Source organism: Coenobita brevimanus, chromosome 107 (assembly GCF_032717465.1).
Source record: "Coenobita brevimanus isolate Jiangsu-jjx chromosome 107, ASM3271746v2, whole genome shotgun sequence".
Classification (NCBI taxonomy): Eukaryota; Metazoa; Arthropoda; class Malacostraca; order Decapoda; family Coenobitidae; genus Coenobita; species Coenobita brevimanus.
In genome coordinates, this window is record NC_137060.1 from 12,580,424 (window position 1) to 12,603,919 (window position 23,496).

Here is a 23,496-nt window from a genome sequence, read left to right on the forward strand (position 1 = left end):
ATGGGGTCCCTCCTGTTGTCCTCAAGAACTCTACACTCTGCCTAGGTTAACTCTGCCTCCTTTGTCTGTCAACTTCCACCTTTACATCTTACTGGAAGCCTGCTCTTATTCAACATATACCAAAGAAGGGTGACCATTCCCATTCATCTAAGTCTCGTCAAATTGCCTAAACATTCTATGTTTCAGGAGTTTTTCCGTTTATTCTTAACCAAAAAGCATCTTTCCAATCACAATCTCTTTTCTGAACGTCAGTATGGGTTCCGCCAGGGACGCTCCATTGGTGATCTTCTGAAAAACCTTTTAGACTCCTGGTCATCCTCCTTTCGATACTTAGGCGAAAGCTTTGCCATTGCACTTGACATTTGAAAGTCTTTCGATCAAATCTGGCACAAGTTTTTAATTTCCAAATTGCGCTCTTACACTTTCAGTCTTTCTAGTGTTGCCTTCATGTCTAGCTTCCTTTCTGGTCGTTGTATAGCTGCTAGTGTAGACGGCCACCGTTTTTCTCCTAGAACTATCAGTAGTGGTGTTCATCAGGGCTTCATCAATGACCTAAGCTGTATATCTAACCCTATCTGATGACTCCACCCTTCACCTTTGCATTTGCTTCCCGCAGCATCCATCTCTGAAGTTACTTCATCAAACAAGGGGTCAGGCTATGGCATACCTAATGTTTGACGTGGCTCATATCTCTGATTGGGATAAAAATAAGTCTTGTTATGTTTAATGCATCAAACACTCAGTTCTTACATCTATCACCGAAAAAATCACAAGAGTACCCTCTAGATTTTTACAATATCCAGCTCAATCCTGCATCATTTTAAAACATTCTTGGGGTTTCACTCTTTCGGGATTTATCTTAGGAAGAACATATTTCCTTGACTGTAAAATTGCTTCCAATAGATTAGGTGTGCTAAGCCGAGTCTGTGCCTTCTCTACCCCTGCAGAATTGTTGACTTTATACATGGGCTGTATTCGTCCCTGTGTATCGTACAAATCTCATGTGGGGAGCCTCACCACATAAAGCTCTTCTCAACAAGGTGGAGTCAAAGACTTTTCGTCTCATTAGCTCTCCTCCTCTTAGTGGCTTCCTTCAACCTCTGTCTCTTTGCCACACCGTTGGATCATCTCTTTTCTGTCACTAGTTCAATGATCACTGCTACTCTGAAATGTCTACTTACATCCCTCTATCACTACAGCGGACGTGTAGCATCTGTCTAGCAACAAACTCTCATCTCTTTTCAGTCCAGCTGTCTAGAGCAAGAGTTAACCATTACTCTCAATCCTTTATGTGTGCAACAGGTCAACTCTGGAAGTATCTCCCCCTGTCCGTATATCCTACTTCCTATGATCTCCAGTCTTTCAAATGCAGTGTGTCCAGAAATCGCAAAATGAGCGGATCTTTAATTTGGCTTCCTCTTATCCTGTTGTTTTTTCTTACAGGGAATAATTTGCAGGCTCCTGGCCTTTGCTTATAGATATACGTACATATATATATATATATATATATATATATATATATATATATATATATATATATATATATATATGTGTGTGTGTGTGTGTGTCTGTGTGTGTGTGTGTGTGTGTGTGTGTGTGTGTGTGTGTGTGTGTTACGCATCATAACATCTACAAAGATCAGCATAATGACACGTTTTTGAAGCAGTTTTGTTTACTGTCTTGTGAAAACTAAAACTAACATTCCATAAACCACCTAATAGCCTACAGCTGGTATGAGCAAGGAGTCGTTGATCGTCCCCAGTCTGTCTGGTTGAACAAACATATCAACCGCAAGCAAGGAAGTAACCGCCTCCCCCCCAGGACTGTCCCGCGCAGCGGACCGATATTATCTTGCGTTTTACAGCTTTGTGCTGTAGCAAAGTGCTGAGAAATGTGTTGATGTTTGGTTCCTTGATGGACGCAGCACTTGCCGGGCACCACAGCAGGCTCCACATCATCCCGTTTTCTTGCTATATGGTTATCAACTAGCGCTGTAAATGGTTTCCTAGGTTACAGGAAACCACTAGGCTTGTCACTCATTGTAGAGCCACCTGGAGTGGAAAGAGGAGTAATAAAGGGGATGAAACGGAGAAATAGGAGGCGGACAGAGTCAGAAATGAAATGATAAAGGTGAGGGAAGAAGTAGGCAGCGCTACACCATGTGAGTGGATGGTGGTCACAGCCTACTACCTGTGCGAAGAGTAGCACTATTGTACTTTGGAGACCTCTCTCTCTCTCTCTCTCTCTCTCTTTCTCTCTCTCTCTTTCTGTTGCATATTGTTTCTTTTTATATCCTTCATAAATCTATCCATGCATGTCTCTCAAAAGGCATTTCTCACTCAATCCTACATAAATCTATCCCTGCATGTCTCACAGAAGGCATTTCAGTCATCTCCGCTAAACAGTTCTACCTAAATTATTTCTGTCCCTCAAGCATTGTTCAGTTTTATTCCTAAACGATAAATGTTGAGTCTAGTTACAACACCTGTGATCGATCTGGAAATAAAGGATCATCATTTTTAATTTCTTCAGAAGGATGACAACTTTATTTTGTTTTTTCTTCCTCCAGAGGATATTACGAAGCCTCAAACAAAACAAAAAAAATGCAGTAAACTGTGTATATATCCATCGTAATGAAACTAGAAACCATCGCCATGAAGTAAAATCTGTCACACCCTTCTTTACTTGATAAATTTCTTGCAATCATTAAGTACGACCCCTACATTGTGGCTGACAATTTAAATACTTCACTCTGAATAACAAACGATATATTCGCTACGGAAGAATTGCCATATTAATGAGTTTAAAAGAATCTGCGTTTGTTCTTAATTTTACAGTTACTTCCTACACAGTAATATTGCTTTAAAATATGTACAGTATGTTGAGGGTGAGTGTGTGTGTTCTATTTGTATTAAAATAATATATATACAATCATAAGACCTTGGGATTTCCTGCGGTGCAGCAGACAGGTACCGGTATATAGAGAGGGGTGTGCGAGACTGTCATCAGTGTGGAAGAAACAACGGGGAGGTGCGTGTTGCTGTCTTATACTCCAGGTATTTATTGACCTAGATGTTTTCTCGAGAGAAATATTTAAGGAAATTTTTATAAACTATAGGCAAATGTTAACGACAAAGATAGCACCCAGAGTACATAATTTTCTCAAGGTACAACACGCATATGTCGATTTACAAATCCATTTCCACTTCTACTCTATATGTGAAGCGAGTGGGGTAAAGAGATAATCCCAAAGCTATCGTGGCCAACCTAGGAAGTGGACTCAGGATTTTTCAGATGCGGGCCATGTGTATGCTAGTGCACCACCACCACCCCTTCGCACCCGATATATATATATATATATATATATATATATATATATATATATATATATATATATATATATATATAAAGAAACGACGGTGATTTGAAAGATTGATAATAATCTGGGCCACCAACTAATAAATCCAAAGTTTGATTTCCGGGTGAATCACAAGGTATTTGAACGAAATGATATTTTTGTTTACAGTGGAAAGAACAACCGATTATTTTCTTTTTTTCTTTTTTCGTTTAATTTCCTGACAAATCACGATACCTTCGGATTATATCTTATTTAGCCTACTTTGCTCCTTTCATAAAACTAATAACAGGGAACTGAACGCGAAACGGCGGTTGAGTGTCGTGCTCACGATGGATTCCTTGGGTCGTATTCTTGTAAGGGTAGAAGTCTCAGTAGCACTTCTCACACAGTCTGGCAGTATTCATTTCGTATGTTACTTGTGCAAACTATACCCACATGAGAATGACATAAATCAGAAGAGTTTGTTCTCTCGTTACATCTAATGCCGTTAGTTTTATTTTACAGTATTCTTATTACCACCGTTGTTTTACAGATTTGAAGAGACTACGAAACTGGAAGGGATTGATATAACGATTAAAATTTCATATTCAAAAATAAAAATCTTTCACAGTTAGCAAAACTGAAAAGAAAAAGACGTCACCGTGGTCAAAGATTGTAAGTGCAATGTTCATTCGTACTTCCGTTCATTCACTGTAATTGCGGACGTTTTCGTCCTTTTGAAGGTTACTTCACTTAGGTTGATGACTGAATAAGACTATTATGGCACCATATCCTTTCCATAATACATATTCCTGACTAGCACCATACTCTAGTAGTAATCTCTTATTACAGCACAGAATTCAAGATAGAGAGAGGGCAGTTTTACATTTAGTTACGATGAATTGAATATAATTGTTCAAAAAAAAAAAAAAAAAAAAAAAAAAAGGAATGCCTTTGAGTATCTGGGACCCACAGAACGAGTTTCCACACTGTCTAGCACGTTTGAACCTTGCTGGTGCTGTTGTAACATCTGTTTAAATTTGGATCAGTTTTAAGACTTAATATTGGAGTTAATGACGCAGTTGTCCCTTAGTTCGGGTTTTGCTAATATTTAACAAGATCAGAACATCTCCTTTGTCACACCATTTTTCTTATTTTATTGTTCACTGTTCTTCACTGCATTTGTTTTCCTCCCTTCTACCTGCCTAACTGCTTTTCATCCTACATACCTTGTCAACTCTCCATTCCCTTCTTCCTCGCTGTTTTCTTGTATCCTTGTCTTCGCTCCTTTCAAAGTTTTACTTTGTCAGCTAGGAGAATTGTTGATCTATCTTGGACTGACTCAGATATATGTACTTTTTTCTTCCTTCCTTTTCTTCCTTCCCTTTCTGCCTGTTTAGCTTATTTGCCTTCGGTCTGGCTAAACTTACATTATAATACATTCCTTTTTTCTTTTTTTTAATTCACCTTGTACCTCTTGGATCTCATCTTCCTCTTCATACACCCTTCTTTCTTTCAAGCTCAGTTTCCTTCCATCCTGCTGAACCTACCTTCCTAATTTACTTTTATCAATCCTAGGCACTTTTTTTCCCACTCATTCTTCTTTTACCTCTGCCTCCCTTCCCCTCTCCTAACTCTCTGCTTGCCGATCCTTTATTCCGTCCAGAGTGTTTTCCTCTTTCCCTTTTTCCTTGTATTTTAACCTCCTCCCATCTTTGTACATGTCTGTCCTACCACCCAATTTGTCTGCGTAGCTTATTTACCCTCCTGGTTAATTATTTGGCTCCAATCCCCGTTATCTTCATTCTCAACCACCTCTCACCTTTGCTTCTTTAGTTCACTTAATTCTTGTTTGTCCCACTTTTTTTTTTTTTAATCTACCTCCATCCTGCCTGTCTAGCCTTCCATTCATATTTCCTGCCTATGATCCATTCCTTCCAGTCTGTCAACCTAGCACTTACCTTTCCTTTTCTTCCTGCCTACCGAAACGGTTTACCTTTTTGCCTGCCTTCCATCATCCTGCTTGCCTGTTTTCCCTACTGCCTTCTTTCTTTCACACTTGCCTAGTTTTCTTCCCTCCTGCTTGACAGCCTATCCTAATTTCCCATTCCTTGATGCCGCCATAGTCTACCGTCCAAATCTTATCCCCTTCCCCATCAAACATCTTCTGAAAGCTGAATAACATTGTTTGCAGCGAATACAAAATGAAATGGACAATGCTGTATGGAATGGCTCAAGCTTATCTTTACGCTGCCGTCTTTTTATCCTTGCCACCTTAATATCGTTACATTCAATTTTGGAAAATTTCTGACCGTGGAGAGGTTCAAAACAATCATCATTAATCACTTCAGCCGGAGGATCATTTCGATATTACTTTTATTTCTACCGGACAGATTTATTAAGTTTGTATGAGTTCCAGATGTAGGGAACAGGGTTATTAAAGGATTTGCCTAACATTTCCAGTTCGAAAAGTTCAACATTATTAAACAGAATCGTGTGGTGATTAAAAAAAAAATAATAATAATAATAATGAATGTTTCAAGTTCTTCCGCTAAGAAGGAATCCAGCAAAGTGTGAGCAAAATATCTTTAAAATATCACGTTACTAATGTGTTTAAGTGACAGTATTTTGTGTTTCAGACTGTGTTGCAGTGACAATGGTTGGGGCTCGCTTTGTGCTGGTGTTGTTAGTGGTGGCGGTGGCTGTACCTCCTCTGACAGCGTGAGTCTCTCTCTCTCTCTCTCTCTCTCTCTCTCTTTGATTTGTTGTTCTCTTGTAATACACTAAAGGCTCTGGAACACACTGCGTGTCTCAGTGTGTGTGTGTGTGTGTGTGTGTGTGTGTGTGTGTGTGAAAATCATAACTCAAACGTTTTGGTCCAGTTTAAATCCAACTTGGTGGAAGGATTGATGGTTAGATGAGAGGTTGACCTCTTTGTTTTGTTTAAGGTACAAGTCAAGGTCACAGTGAATAATCATCTTAAAAGTTGTGATCCATTACTACTGAGAGGGTTGAGGGGAAGGCAAGGCTATGGAGACTTAACTGGATTTTAGAACCATCAGTCAGAGGGCAAGGTCAAAGGCTTGACGCTATAGCTCAACCCGTTCTCATTCGATTGGAAATGATTTTCTAAACGGTACTTCAAAAGTCATTTATACACGATAACATCAACTTCAGCAGTTTTCGTCCGATGTGGACCAAACTTGGTGGTGTGACTGTGGACTGAGAAAGGATACAATGGAACAAAAGTATCTTGGGGCCCAATATTAATCGTCCGACAAGACATGTTGGCTGAAGTACTAGCTACCCACAAAACAATTTTGAAGAAAAGTAGTAAAACTAAGGAATTCAATCACTGAGTATCACAAAAAAGCCAATCCATAATAAAAGATATATGGCAGCCAGCATTCTGCCATCTTTGATCATATTCTCGTCGAAAGCAATAGGCTTCTGGACATCCACATAGTTGGTATTTCCTGAAGGTTTACGAAATTTCATGGACAACTTTTCGAGATATATTACCAACACACACACACACACACACACACACACACACACACACACACACACATCGACAAAAACTCTATCGCCTCTATATCGCCTCAGTGGGCAATAATAATTCTATTTTGAGATTACTCGGTGAAGCGTCAGTGTCGTAGCTCAGTCAAATATTTGTCCTATAGGCCAGTTATATCACTTGGATGTTGTATGCTCCTTTTCATATACATCTCTCTCTCTCTGTCTCTGTCTCTGTCTGTCTGTCTGTCTGTCTGTCTGCTTAACTGAGAATGTAACCATAATCATCATCATCATCAACGGCTTGAGTCAGTCCTCTACAAGACAAATACTTTTTTCATCTTTTCCAGTAACCTGCTGTGTGTTAGGTTCTTCCAGTTGGATAATTTTCATTAACACAGTTGAAAGTTCCGCTTATATGCTCTTCTCTGGATCCTATTCACACCATTAATTATTAGAAAATAAGATTATGTCACTGTGATGATGATGATGATGGTGTTGATGCTGATGATGATGATCATGAAGACGGCAATGATGAATGAAATTGTGGTGGTGGTGTTCATGATGGTAATAAGAAAGTGTACAATTGGTTTTATAAAGCTTCATCTGTCCTGCAAAGAACTGACTTATGCAAAAATTAGTGAGGAATTAGACAATGATGATCATGATGATGATGAACGGAAATTAATTTTTTATTGGTGTACAGTATATCTGTGTATCGACGCATAATGTTGATCAGTATTTATAACCATCCATTCATCTCTCTCTCTCTCTCTCTCTCTCTCTCTCTCTCTCTCTCTCTCTCTCTCTCTCTCTAGGTAGATGGATAGATAGGCAGAATCAGATAGGTAGATAAATACATGGACAAATATGGATAGGTATATTTGTCTACTTATCTATATTTATCTATCTATTTATCTCTATTTATCTACCTATCTGCCTGTCTATAAGTTTATTTGTATGTATATCTATGCGTTTAGCCTATATATCTGCCCATTTGTCTTTCTAGCCTATGTTATAGGTTTAAGGACAGGCTCCATTGTACAGTATGTATCTTTATGAAGATGATTGAGGTAATAACGACATTACTGTCTTTGGGCAAGATTTGGGGGGCTACAGCAGCTGATTCTGCTGATCGGGATGGTGAGGACTATGATGATAATGATGAACGCTATGATTATGCATATGAACATATTTTGCAAACTCATTGTTAGTGATGTATACTGTACAGTACTGTTACCTACAAAACAATGAAAAGTCCTTCAAACTATCTTTGCTATGTACACATATCCTGAAGAAAGATGAAAATATCTTGTAAAAACGGAAACATATGTTGCATATATACTGCCTTTAAAAGTTCCATTTATCATCCAAAAAAGATGAAAACAATCTTGCAAAAAAGTGTAACTCTCACAGACTATTTTTCTTCCAGTGAGCAGTATCCAAAACGGTAAAAATAAGCTGGCAAAATCCTACAGCATCTTACAGCCTCTCTCTTTCTTCCAGTGCACGTATTTGTAAAGGTAAAAATAAACTTACAAAAATTATATCTCACCACCTCTCTCCTTTATGCAGTGGGCAGTACAAACCTGGATGTAAGCGTCCAGTGAACTGTGCCCTCGTCCTCTGCGCTATACCTCGCTGCCCAGTTCCCGTGTACACCCCGCCCTGCCAGTGCTGCCCCATCTGCCCCAAGGTAAGAAGAAGCCGCTGAGAAAGACTGTGCGAAGATAACCGATAAACAGATTGAAGAATGGGGAGAGGAAGCGCAAGAACAAGATGTAACGATAAAGGGAGAGTGTGATATGGGTGGAATAATGAAGATATGTTTATGGAAGAGGTGGAATAGTGAATGGAGTGTTTATGGACCAGGTGGCATCATGAAAGGAGTTATTATGGAAGAGGTGGAATGATGGAAAGTGTATGGAGGAGGTGAAATGGCGAAGGGAATGTGTGTAGAAGAGGTGGATTGCTCAAATGAATGTGAATGGAAGGGATGTTTGAAAACATATATAACTCTGCTAGCAGGATTTGCTGCACAGTTGCTCTAACTCTTCCCACCCCATTAATATGTTAGAGGAAGTAAATTAGGATGATGATGATGATGATGATAATGATGATGAATATTAAGATGACAATCATAGTGACCTTTGTAGTTTTTGTAGTTTCAGTTCTCTTTCATCCCAGTACTAATACTTTCTCTTTCATCCCTCTCTCCCACGGACCTACCTACAGCGTCCTTATGGTACGTATGATCTAACAGTTCCTTGTGCATGAGTGGGTTATTTGGCAGCATACTTGGTAACTGGGAAATACTATGCTTTGTTAATCACATAACCTAAAGAACTAGAGTGTTATGTACCTGTTCTATTTTGATTTTAATTTTAAAACACCAGTATATAACTCTTCAGTACAGTATTTGAGATTCACAGTAAGTTAAAATTTTTACTGTGCATTAGAAAACCTGACAGTCTTCACACTGCCACGGCTCAGTTTTTTTTTTTTTTTTTTTTTTTTTTTTTTTTTTTTTTTTATACTGCCACAACGCATACTGCCGGAATTCACGTTGCCACAACTCACACCACGGCACCTCACAGTGCCACACTTCACACATAATCCACACTGCAACACCTCTCACTCCCACCCCACACTGCCACACCTGAGAATAGTTTACCTCATTCTCCCACACCTAACGCTGTTAAACCCAACACTGTCATACTTCATGCTGCTCCATTTCATACTCTCAACCTTCACACTACCACACTTCACAAACACGTCACTGTAATGCCTCACATTGTCATACCACACACTGCCAAACCACATGCTGTACTGTCAAACCGAACACTGCTGTGCCTCACACTGCAGCACCTCACTTTATCATACAGTCACACCTCACTTTATCATACAGTCACACCTCATGCTCCCACAATAAATAATGTTACATCTTATACATAACTTGCACTACCACACTTCGCACTGTTTGCTCTGCTGTGATTAACACACACACACACACACACACACACACACACACACACACACACACACACACACACACCTAACATAGCCACATCTTACACAAACATAGCAAACCCATACCTCACACTGCCACACCGAACACACTCTTAACATTCCCATACTTCACACTGCCACACCTGTCACACACGTAACTCCCTCTACTTCACACTGCCACACCTAACACCAACTTAACACCCCATACTTCACACTACCACACATAACACACACATTTAATACTCCTGTGCTCCACATTGCCACACCTAACACAAGCTTCATACCCCTCATGTATCACACTCCCACACCTAACACAGACTTAACACTTCCGTACTTTACACCGGCACATGTAACATACACATAACACATTCATTGATGTTGAAGTAATTAAGTTCTGAGTCAATAGTATAACCTCTAACTTTCACCCATCACTTAGAATCAGGATCTTCCATAACAATGCTCTTCTTCCATTAACTCATTTGTCTGAGTACGCCATTTTCATTTTTTACTTCCAACTATAAGCCTTTTTCTTTTTTTTCTAACTTTCAGCATAGCGAAGGAAGTTCGAAGTGAACGGATTCATATAACTCTCTCTTTAGGTCAGTAAATCATCATAAAACAGCAAGATATATAAAATAAATGACGTCTTATGGTCAAAGGTGCATAATGAACCACAGCGTGATGACTCACTTGCAGGTCATCGTAGGCGCAGGATGGCTGAACTTCCTGAACACTGAGGTAGGATGACAGAGAACAGAAATGGCGGAGTCTAACAGACACGGAGTGAAGAGCAAACCTTATATTCTTGTCAATAAACAGTGGACAGTTTTAAATGTTTAATTTTCCCTTTGGATAGATATGGAGTACGTTATTCTTGCTGTTGTATTCTCGGTTATTGTTGTTGTGTCCTTTGGTGAAGTTGGATACTACCACAACGGAGTGATTGAATCCGGCCACTTCCACCGGGCAGTCCATGGATCTTTGGTGCATGTAACAATGAGGCATTGCTTTGTGTTTTAACTGAGAAGGATGAAGCGTGTGTAGGATTCATGGGCAGAAAAAGCTAAGTACATCAGATAACAAATCTATAAGCAGACTGCCAAATGATAATGGATCACAAATCCACTGATTTATCACTCAAACCCTCAATGTATTTACAGCCTCACCCAACCCCTAAACCCCCAACTAGATCAAGAAGTATTTAGGTAACCTACAAACGATTGGAGCTATACAAGCACATTCTCAAGCCTAGTCGAACGTTTTGGGGTTTCTTTATGAACAGTACAGTCGACAGGCTGTTAGTGGTTATCTCTGAACGTATTATGTATTATGGCGGAATGAAGAAGGCCGAAAACAAGTCTGAACCTTAAACTGCAGGAGAAAAGGTGGCTTGGAGAGGCGGATGAGACTGATGATGAGTTACGACATAAAAGCTTGGAATGGTGATAAGTGGTGACAAAGAGATTTGGAGTCGAGGTATGTAGTAGAGAGAAAGGCCTAGGATAGTTATTTATAGTCAATGACTGGCGATGAACTGTGATAGCGAGGATTGGAGTGGCTGGGGAGAGTGGTGATGAGTTGTGATGGCTCTTATTGGTTGCACGGTAACTTATCAATTATTCTTATGCATTTGAGTACACTTAAATAAAACTTATGGTCTATTCATAAATATACACTTACAGTGTATTACATTTCCTTTTCTTTTATATATATATATATATATATATATATATATATATATATATATATATATATATATATATATTCTCTCTCTCTCTCTCTCTCTCTCTCTCTCTCTCTCTCTCTCTCTCTCTTTATAGTATTATATATATAAACGTGAATATCGATAGGTCAAATTCTACCAATTACTTGTATGAACGAAATATATAACGATACTATTCCATCGACATCAGGGCAAGATGCAATATCCTGGATTTAATTTCCAGAAGGAAAATTTTTGTGAAACGTAAATGCGTAACCAGACCGTCGCAATCAAATAAAAATAAAGATATTCAAGAATATGATATATATCCTTCATTACGAGGGAATGGTCAGAGAAGTAAAATATAGTATAACCTACACTGTTTCACTTTTAGCTCTTCGATTAAGGTGACAAATTTTAGTATGATTTTGCCATTACTTGGCAACCTTTTGTTGTTGTTGTTATTGTTGTGCTACCCCAGTTTGTCGGATCGAGCCGACTTATAAGCCGCAGGCAAGCAAAAGCTCTTACAAGGTCATGTATCGGTACACGGCTAGCACTAAATATCGTGCCACCGCTAGCACCAATAGATGTGTTCTGCTGTATAGTATAACTAGACCACAGTGTTGGATCGACGACACTGTCTGTAGTACAAGTCAGCTACTCGCCGTCACTGCCCGACACTTCCCACCAAAGGTCCTCTGCCACGAGAAGGTGGAAGCTGGTCTGTTATTAAGTGGTAGCGTAAGGTGACAGAAATGAGCAGATTAAATCTCTCTTTATTGGGTACAGAATAATATAACTGCGACCCGAGAGATATGTAAGAGCGATACACCCTCCCTTTAAAACTGTAAAACGGGTTCTGACGCTGTACGCTCACCGTGCCGACTAGGGCGCGGTGCTGAGGTCAGCTAAAAAGTGAGGTGCCGTGCATTTATATATACTCTGGGCCTATGCAAAAAGTAGATATAAATGACAACTCTACTAGCACATTATACACCTCTATTAAATGGTATTAAGTACAATCACATATACCAACATAATAAATGGTTCCCCAGGACTTTACACTTACGCACTATTCATATATCTTTTCACTTCTCCTAACCTTCTTTTTATAATTGAAACAGGGTGGCACTTGTGGTCTGCCATCCACCTTCTTCTATACCACAGCTAACAGCGAAATGATATTTGGTTGTTCATCATTCACACTTCATTACACACTGTTAATTATGACTAAACAGCTTTAAAAATTATTATGTACAATGTGTGATACTACAACTTCATATGGAAAAAGATGTTGACACCAGAACATCGCTCGGCCACACCATTGACGTCCTCGTCGACATTGTTGTCCTAACTACCGTGTAGCCTAACCAGAGTGTAGGGTAGCTAACTATTCAGGAACATCCACTTGCAATCCTCGAGTACGGACACGTGGTATCAGTGGGTTCCTTAATTGGCGCCTTAAATAGTAGCCTAAACCACAAACACAGGACAAGACCACAATAAGTAGAAGACCAACGCCAGGACCAAAATAGGAAGGGGAAAGGTATGAAGGAAGATAGGACAGTACATAAGGCTCTAAATCAGTCCTGTTCAGGTGGGAGAGGAAGGTAAGCTCCTTTAATACATGAGACAGCCTGTTCACATTCAAGGAAGTAACATTGAATGAAGGTAAAAAGGGTCGTAACTGGGATGAGAAGTTCACTGTCAAAGCTAGATGATGCTTACTAGGCAGAACTGCTATCTCTTTACTGTGTAACTCACAAAAATCAGGTGCAACATAGTACCCCTTTACTGTAAGGAATTGATTCTGTGAGGCACAAATCACAGTTACATCCTCTGTCTCAGGAAAGTAAAAGTACTGTTTCGCATGAATATGAGCATGGAAAACTGACTTCAACTGAATGGGTTGGAAGGTGCAACGTTGCAGAGCAGAGGAAGTATTTGTGTCCAACAAGGCCCTCTTACACTCCTCTACCTTTAATGGTACGAAGACAAAATGGAAAGCAGGACATACATGGAGATCAAGAAATGAGGCCTTGCACTTCTCAAATTCATCCACAGTCGTTTCTGTTACATATTTCTTGTCATCTGAGACAACTAGCACCTCTGGACCCCCTTCAATAACAACAAGTGTATTATTAGCAGTAGCAAAAGGGAAGGAAATGAACCGCCATGCCTGGTATGTTACAGCATTCCTCATAGGTACCAAAATCAGGATGCCTTCATGGGTCAACTGGGCCTCTAACAATGGGTAATAATATTCCAGTTGACTCAGATCAAAGAGTGGCATAAGTCCATGCTTCCACATAGCTATATCAAGTGCATTAGTTAGTATATTAGTAGGCAGCAATAAAGCATTAACCCTGTTCAAACTTGCATCGATTAAGCCGTCCACCATATTGGCTGCTAGCTTCTCCAAAGCAGTGGTTGACTCGTCGAGAGCATGTAAGTACTCAGCGAATAGCACCAAGTTAGCTAGGGTTGGTAAGTTAATTTGGATGTTGTTCACAAGCTCTACTAGATGGTTGGTAGTCCTAATTATCTCGTTAGCTTTGTTAGTGAATTCATCTAACTGTTTATACACATGCATAATTAATCTATTATTGGCTTTAGCGGCCAGTGTCAAGTCATGCATCTGTCTACCCAATTGCACTACATCCTTATCTAATGCCGTACCAAAGAGTTGTTGAGACAGGATTCCTAGAAAATCCACAAGTCCTCTCTTAGTACGTGCATGGACATGCTTGGAAAGATCAGAGTGTACTTTAGGTAAAGCTACATGCAAGTTAGTGAGCCTGTCGGTGAGCCTGTCTATATGCCTAGTCTGAAGCTCAACAATTCCATGCAAGGTTCGTTCCAAAGCTTCAGTGTCAGAGTTTGTCAATCGTGGGTTTCGATTAAACATCTTTCCCACTTCCAATAGTTGCTGTCTGAGATTCGACAAGCCCTTGGAGACCTCCTTGACAATATCTGGCGTTTGGAGATAGCCTTCCATTGGATAGTAGACGCATACTGCATCTTCCACTACCACAACTTCTCCAAGTGGGCTCTTCAGTGCTCCTGGCATTAACGCAGTCGTGTCCGTGTCCGACGTCTTTCCATAGGTCCACCTCAAGCAACGCACGAGGAGTATGAGCCACAGCCAAATTTTTTTCTGCAAGAGAAGATACTCCCTTAATCACTCTTGTTGTGGGACCGTAGCTTGCTGCGATACTCTTGGTTAGGGACAGGTACGGACGACGACATAGACTGGACGAAGACAGAGGGGACAACACATTAGACGCAGGGTTAGTTAGGCCTAGCTCTTGACTTACTAGTTTGATCCTATCAGCATGTACTACCTCCTGAGTTCCATTAGCTTCATCCTTTATTCTATAAGTATTTCCATGTACTCGTTCCACAACGGTATATGGTCCGCGGAACTTAGGTCTGAGCTTGGAAATTCTCTCAGGGTTGTGGATCATGACCTTCTGGCCTGCCTGTAACGTCTTTTCTTGACTACCTTTGTGTTGTTTCGCCATCATCTCCGCTCTTGAGGCTTTTAATCTTTTCCGTACTTCACTGTGTATACGTTGGAATTTCAACAATTGTACCTTTGCGTAGTCTTCTTCGTTGTATACTGGAGTAGGAGGTCCAGCCAACAAATCGTAGGGTAACACTTTCTCTTCTCCATAAAGGATATAATGAGGAGACTTCCCAGTTGATGAATTTTCTGAGGAGTTGATGGTCGCCGCTACATGTGGTAACCAGTCTTCCCAGTTATCCTCCTGATTTGAGGTTATAACTGGTCTCAAGACTTCCAGTATCTTCCTGTTTGTTCTCTCCACCAGGCCATTGCTCTTAGGACTATAAGGCGTTACAAAAACTTGCTTTACTCCATACATACGACAGATTTCTTGTAAAACCTGGTTACGAAATTCACTGCCATTATCGCTGAGCAATACCTTAGGTGTAGAGTATGGACAAATCACTGAGGTCACAAAAGCGTGCACCACCTCCTCTGAAGTTTTCGTCTGTAAAGGTGCTAAAACAGTGAATCGTGAGAAATGGTCCACTGCCACCAGTACATAACTTGAACCTTGACGACTTCTCGGCAACGCTAAGAGATCAATGGAGACTGTATCCCAGGGTTTTTCCGGTAGAGGATACTCTAAGATGGGAGTCGGAAGTCCCGTCGTTCCTCGTATTTCCGCGCATTTGACACATTGACTGACGTGGGCTTCTATGTCCTTCCTCATGGTCGGCCAATAGTATTTCTTTCTCCCCTCACGTATGCATCTATCGCGACCGGGATGACCCGCTTGAGGTACGTCATGAACTAACTGTAGCACGGCTTGCTGTAAGGTAGCAGGAACAACCAACTGATATGCAGTGTCCTTCCCTGGGGGTTGCTTGTACAAAAGACCCTGTTGAAGATGGAAGTGAGTCATTGGTACTGGGAGTTCAGGTAGACAAGTCTCGTCACCAGACTCCAAGGCATAGATGACTTGAGACCACATCGCATCATTAAGTTGTTCCGCTTTTACCGTGTCTGAGGAATACTCAGCAAGAGCAACATCCTCGGCTATGGTAGCAGCAATGTTTCTACTCAATGCGTCGGCCACAACATTTTGACGGCCTGGTAAATATCTGACCTCTGGATCAAACTCCATTACCTTGCCAAACCAACGCGCAACCTTACCGTGCAAGTTTTTTCCTTTAAACAAGTCGCGTATGGGTGCATGGTCAGTTAAAACAATTATCCGGTAGCCAAAGATAATATCCCGGAAATGTCCTAACGCCCACACGACTGCTAATGTCTCCAAATGTGTCGTCGAATAGTTCTTCTCTGGGGGTCTTAATGCCCTACTAGCATACGCTATGGTATGTGTCTTTCCTTGCTCATCCTTCTGCTGTAACACCGCTCCCAGACCCAGACCTGAGGCGTCCGTGCACAGATAGAAAGGTTGAGTATAATCAGGAAACGCTAATACGGGTGCTTCTGACATGGCTTGCTTGAGCTCGTTGAAGCTTTTCTCTTCCGAGGGTCCCCATTTCCATGCAGCATCCTTCTTAAGTAGCATTGTTAAAGGTGATGCTATGATGGCATACCTGTGGACAAAACTCCTATAAAAGCCAGTGAGGCCTAGGAACGATCTTATCTGATCCTTGTTCTGTGGTGTAGGAAAATTTAACATTGGCCTTACCTTGTCCGGCACAGTCTTGATGCCATTACCATCAACTAGGTGTCCTAAAAATCTAATACTGGATTTCAGAAATTCACACTTGGATAACTTGATTTTCAGACCTGCGGATCTCAAGGTTTCCATCACTCGTTTTAACTTGTTAAAATGGCTGTTAACATTGTTACTCACGATGATTAGGTCATCTAGATACGCTAAGACGTCTTGCCCTAACATCTCGCCAAACAATTGGTTTATCATCCGCTGAAATGTTAAAGGAGCATTACTCAGTCCAAAAGGCATCCGGAGAAATTCAAAGTGCCCACGGTGAGTGCTAAAAGCAGTAATGGGACGCGACTCTTCGGTCAGCTCCACCTGCCAATACCCTGACGCTAGATCCAGACAAGTAAACACAGTATTTCCCTTACCTAATGATTGAAGTAAGTCTCGCAGATGCGGAATCGGGTAACGATCCGGTACTGTTACCTTGTTCACTTGCCGAAAATCCACAACAGGTCTCTCACCACCGTCCTTCTTAGGCACTAGAAAGAGTGGTGCATTCCAAGGCGAGGAGGAAGGCTGGATAACGTCATCACGCAGCATCCTTTCAACTTCCTCATCCACTGCTTCCCTTTGGCTGTGCGGTAGACGGTATGCGGGCACATAAATTGGATTTGTACCAGGGCACAAACCAATATGATGCTTCACCCTATCCGTCCTACCCAGCACTTCTCCTGGAAGTGCTACTACGTCGGAAAATTCTCTAAGGAGGGCTAGGAGTCGTGTTTTATGGTCTACATTATCCGTGACCTTCACGTATTGCTCCAGCTGTTTTTCCTTAGCCAGACGTACTAGTTCCGACTGAGTCGTTGCTTGAGATGTAACTACAGGAGAGATCACCGGCACGTCGTCGACTTCCTTTATGGGGGCACCATAGCACATCAATTCGCCTATATAACAACCATCTCTGAGCTTAACTGCGCCACCACTCATATTTGCGATGAAGAGGGGCGTCTTCTGGTCTTGGCCAACGCTAGTCAGAGTCGATTCCAGCGACAATGCCTTATGTTTCACAGTCTCAGTTAAGCATGCTACATCAGTTCCCACCGACAAGTCAGGTACTCGGACAGGAATTTTACAGACAGTTCGACTGGGTAAGTGGTGATTACCACTCACTATAGCCCTGACTTTCTTCCACTCCATACCCTCCGCTTCGTGTGCATCCGGGGACTCCCTTGACGCTTCACTTGTCGGGGTCACAACTGGTTGGACGGCTCCTGATTGGATGCCAGTTCCAGTTTGTGTCGCTGAGGGATTAAGGCCTACAAACTCTTTCCCATTAAAGGAAATGGAATGTCTTTGAGGGTGTATTACTATATCATACTCCTCCATGGTCTCAAAGCCTAACAGCCCATCAGCTGGCAAAGGAAAATCCTCAACCACATAAAACGTAGCACGTAACACAGGAGATCGTTTATCTGCCCTCAATGTCAACGGCACCTGGCTTACAATCTTCATTCTACTCCCTGTCACACCTGTCAACATTACATCAGGTGGTGATAATGTCCAGTTTGTTAGAGGCATTTCACTTTTAAGTCTTTCCAACGCTTTACTAGAAATAATGTTTGTACATGCCCCTGTATCTACGATCAGGGACACTTGACCTTTCCCTATGATCCAAGGAATAGATAATAAGTCCACCTTAGTAATAGCTGCCACACACGCATCGGTGGATTGTACTATTTTAATTACTTTGGCGTGTGGCCCCGAGCTTCCCCCGAACTAGCTTGGTTTCCTAGTTTCTTCCTGTTTTCAATGACAATGGGGCAGTAGTCTGTTTCATGAATACAATGCCCATGTATGGCGCACCACCTTGTCCCCTTTGACTTCGTGGCCTTGGTCGGGTTTTGTTGTGGAGAACTAGTACTGGGTTGTTTGTTACTCACCTGCTTCCCAGAACCAGGCTCAGACGTGGCAGTCGAGTTGGCCTTGGCTGCATGGCGTGCCGCCTTTTTAGCATGCCAACATTTTTTGTCTGTATGTGCAGCCTTTTTACACACTGTACAATACTTCCCAGGAGGTTTCTCTGCGTGAATGGCTAGGACACTACTACCCTCTCCTTCAGCCTTTGCCATTAGCTTAAAGCTCATATCAGGCAAGGATGTTTCGGGAGGTCTTTTCGGCTGCCTAAGTACATGAACTCGAGTAGCAGAGTTCAAACAAGCTAGAAACTGTAAATATTCAAGTAACCGCACGACTCTTTCAAAAGTCATTCCCAAAGTCAAGTCTCCCCAGCCCGATTTCGGTAAGGCTTTGCTAGCCTCTACATAACACGTGCCTGCCTTCGCCAATGCTTGATTCACTAAACAGTTAGGGTACTGCTGAGCCCTGTTTACATACCTGAATACCCAAGCATCTCGCACATAGCAATCACTTGCAAAAATGTGGGTTAGGGCTTCCTTAAACTGTTCATAATTCTGAGCAGTAGGCCCAGAGAAAAACAAGGATGCCTCCATCATTTCAGAAGCATGAGAAATTGATTTGATATTTGCTTTCACATGCCAAATCTTCTCCGCATCACTAGCAAGCTGTAGCCTATGTATTTGGGCTTCACAGTCCCTCAAAAACTTGTGAATATCATAATTGTCTTCCCCAGTAAACTGTAAACTTGGTTGTGCTGTGGGAAGTACTTTGATGTAGTCTGTGTTTGAAGGTGCCTGAGTAACAATAGGCCCTTGAGACTGTCTGACTGGCGCAACAGGAGGTAAAGTCTGTGGGATACTAGCAGTAGTCAAGTTAGTGGGTGCCATATTAGTCTGCCACAAAGGAGGAGGGTTAGTCTGACCTTGCACGCCCATATTGTTAGTCATGCCCCAGGTATTTGGATAAGGGCCCTGGGTTTGCATGCCAATATTAGTATTCATGCCCCATTGATTAGGATTCTGGGTTTGCATGCCAATATTAGTATTCATGCCCCATGCATTTGAATAAGGAACAGAAAATAAATTATGTCCAAAACCTTGTGGTGTACTGAAAACATCAGAAGTATGCACAGGTATGTGAGTGGCTGTAGTACTATCACTAATGACTGGATTTTGCATATCCTGAGTGACCAAAGGTACTGTTGTAGTCTCAACTTCCAGCCTCCTCACTAGGATTACCCTCATTAGCAAGACTAGTGGCCATTTTGGATCTAACTGATTGCTCTGGGACTGTTGAATAAGTATGACCAGAACGCAAATGTAAAACGTTCAAATCCTCATCCTGTCCTTCAGAAATATCCTCATCACCTTGATCCTCAATATGTCCTTCACTCATTCTATATGTCTGAGCACTTTTATTTGATGTTTCAACCCACTCATAAAATTCTGAGTCTAGTGGGATTTCCTGGTCTCTGTTTCCCCTAATTCTACGTCCCCACTTTTTCACTGTATCCATCCAACCTTGTCAGTAATATTCCCCTCCCAGTTACAAGAAGATAAACTGACATAAAAAGGATAGTTATGGTAAGTGACACAGAACGGGACACATATAAATTACAGAAAGTATATTTATTTCAAGGGAATTCTGAGAAACCTTTATTTCCACTCATCAACTAACTAACGTGTGTTGATTCAAGTGTGTGTGTGTGGGTGGATTACTATGCATGGACACTACCTAGATATGAAAGTCCAGGATGATGTTCCACATTCCACGTTCCACACTCCACCAGACTCCTCCAACCATACGCAGCAGCCCGCACGCTGTGGGAGTTAGCAAGCGACTGGTTGGCCCTGTACCACGCCAGGCCCGCTGCTTTCGGTCTCCCTCGGCTCGCCTCGGCCGTGCCCGTCTCTGGAGTTGCTAGAAGTCGCTAGCTGACCCACTCCTCACCGCACTGGCTTGAACTCCCCTTATCTCGCCTCTCGCACACGAGAGCGAGATTCTTGCCAGTTTGTGTTTGAAGATAGAGATATCTCGCACACCACAGGGCGAGATAACTGCCAGTTTGTGCTTAAGATAGGAATCTCGCACTGGCAGAATAATGGGAGGAATTAATATGCACCACTCCAGTTTATCTGCTCCACTTAACTCACTGGTAATTAGCCCCCTTACAACAGTAGAGTAAGATTTTCTGTATCACCTTCAGGAACGAGCGATTGCAAGGGTTACTGGTTCACAGCATAAAGCCCTTTAGCACGTATCGTATCCCAGCACTGAGCACCAATTTAATGTATCGGTACACGGCTAGCACTAAATATCGTGCCACCGCTAGCACCAATAGATGTGTTCTGCTGTATAGTATAACTAGACCACCGTGTTGGATCGATGACACTGTCTGTAGTTCACGTCAGCTACTCGCCGTCACTGCCCGACACTTCCCACCAAAGGTCCTCTGCCAAGAGAAGGTGGAAGCTGGTCTGTTATTAAGTGGTAGTGTAAGGTGACAGAAATGAGCAGATTAAATCTCTCTTTATTGGGTACAGAATAATATAACTGTGACCCGAGAGATATGTAAGAGCGATACACCCTCCCTTTAAAATGTAAAACGGGTTCTGACGCTGTACGCTCACCGTGCCGACTAGGGCGCGGTGCTGAGGTCAGCTAAAAAGTGAGGTGCCGTGCATTTACATATACTCTGGGCTTATGCAAAAAGTAGATATAAATGACAACTCTACTAGCACATTATACACCTCTATAAAATGGTATTAAGTACATTCACATATACCAACATAATAAATGGTTCCCCAGGACTTTACACTTACGCACTATTCATATATCTTTTCACTTCTCCTAACCTTCTTTTTATAATTGAAACAGGGTGGCACTTGTGGTCTGCCATCCACCTTCTTCTATACCACAGCTAACAGCGAAATGATATTTGGTTGTTCATCATTCACACTTCATTACACACTGTTAATTATGACTAAACAGCTTTAAAAATTATTATGTACAATGTATGATACTACAACTTCATATGGAAAAAGATGCTGACACCAGAACAGTCGTCCCATACATTGAAGCGAGGTTACCAAGCATCTGACAAACCCTCGCCACAGTGAGAAGCAGGTATTAGTGTAGAGGTTAATTCCTGAGAGGATGCCACGTTTGCGTCTCTCCATCCAGGTAACAGAGCACCATAGTAGGCTTCATGTCACCCCGTTATTTGGCAATATGGTTACCATCGTATGTAGTAAACGGTTTCCTGGTTTACATGAAACCATTTAACTTGTCACTCAGTGAAGAGCAAACTGAAGTGGAAAGAAGGGTAATAGTGATAGAATGGACAGACACAAAAAAAGAACAATAGACATGAAGGAAGAATTAGGCGGCACACATCAAGTGTGTGGATGGAGGTCGCCTCCACCTACGACCCACTTAACATTATTCAGTTAAAAATATTCCTCAGAATGAATGGGTTATAAATAAATTTCAAATATCCTTCACTACAGCATTATGAAATAATGATTGTAGGTAAGAATGAGCTGAAAATCCTCGCTAGTTTTTCTTCTTTATTCTTGACTAGATGTAACAGTTGTGCCCTGAATGACGCCCTGGTTTGAACTGGTAGAGAGCCGGGCGCGCTCCCAGGTCTAGCTTTCAAAAGATGCTACATAATCAAAACCCAAGCAGTGGCGAGACCAAATTCAGCAAAATCAGTCACGTAGCCCTTCTCACAGTTACACATACTTACACATAGCTACATAATACAAAAATTAACCTTTACATAAGAATAAACAAAGTTAACAATTTATACACTGCCCTGTTATTAAGAAAGCTCTGTCTCCAGACACAATGGGAAAATATATAGATAAGAGTCTAGTCCGTACGTTCCTAATCATTGATGAATACGATGGATATTATAAAATAAGAAAAGTATGGGTTTCAGTGTAAATAGCTGGATTAAATAGTTCGTTTATTTAGGATAAGACAAAATAATAATTATAAAACAAACACATGGTCATGGTAAAAATAGAATAAAATAAGAGTTATAGATAGTATGAGCAAAGTACAAATCATTGGTAACAATTTATCACTGCTTATAGAGACCATAGGGGAAGTAAGCAATACACACACACACACACACACACACACACACACACACACACATATATATATATATATATATATATATATATATATATATATATATATATATATGAAAGTAATAATGGTAGTAAGAAACTTGCAGGTATGATATACATAGGATGACGTTGTCCAAAATGAAGTGAAATTAGCAGTATTATGCATATATGGCTATGTACTGTGTTCTCAACATCAGTGTCCTCAAAGCACATCATGACCTCATAAGTGAGGTTCGTCCCGTAGGATCTTCATGCTGATACATGTGATAGTAATGCACAAGAGAATTACACACAGTTGGTTACATGGGAACCTTCAGGAGTTGTAACAGTAATCATAATCACAAAAGAGTGTTCAATCTGTCTGTTAGGTGTCTTCACAATTTCACACAAGGTAGCCTGTACAACATATTTCGTTTCCTTTTATGAAATGCATTGTAGAATGTACGTAAAATGAGTTGTAGCCTTATCCGGACACATGTTCTTTCTGTTATATCATTTTACCATAGATCATTGCATCAGATAATTTTTCTTGTCCTACATAATATTAAATGTTATTTGTATTATCATGCCAACATTTTGTTTTCACCTGGCATCATTTTCTGTTGTTCAATATTAGATTACAATTTCTTTTCACTTCATATATAAACATTAATTATACTCTTTACGAGAAGTATCAACGTCCTTTGGTGGTTGTACTAA

General features: G+C 41.1%; 1 protein-coding gene across 4 annotated transcripts; it reads left to right on the forward strand.

Annotated features, from left to right (window-relative positions):
• Positions 1-5,979: 5,979 nt before the first annotated feature.
• LOC145416682 (paralithocin 2-like) lies at positions 5,980-10,645 on the forward strand. Of its 4 annotated transcripts, XM_080285618.1 has the most exons (4): positions 5,980-6,058; positions 8,429-8,549; positions 9,089-9,098; positions 10,559-10,645. In XM_080285618.1, the coding sequence occupies exons 1-4, from the start codon at positions 5,994-5,996 to the stop codon at positions 10,597-10,599; spliced, it is 237 nt and encodes a 78-aa protein (XP_080141744.1). In that variant the 5' UTR covers positions 5,980-5,993; the 3' UTR covers positions 10,600-10,645. The 4 variants fall into 4 exon arrangements, with proteins under 4 accessions (XP_080141744.1, XP_080141745.1, XP_080141746.1 ...); XM_080285619.1 differs by lacking the exon at positions 9,089-9,098 and having other exon boundaries at positions 10,559-10,643; XM_080285620.1 differs by lacking the exon at positions 9,089-9,098 and having other exon boundaries at positions 10,569-10,627.
• The last annotated feature ends 12,851 nt before the right edge of the window (positions 10,646-23,496 follow it).

Coding starts and splice junctions, on each gene's coding strand:
- LOC145416682 (XM_080285618.1), top strand. CDS start 5,994: ATGGTTGGGGCTCGCTTTGTGCTGGTGTTGTTAGTGGTGGCGGTGGCT. Junction 6,059..8,428: donor GCTGTACCTCCTCTGACAGC/GTGAGTCTCTCT, acceptor TCCTTTATGCAG/TGGGCAGTACAAACCTGGAT.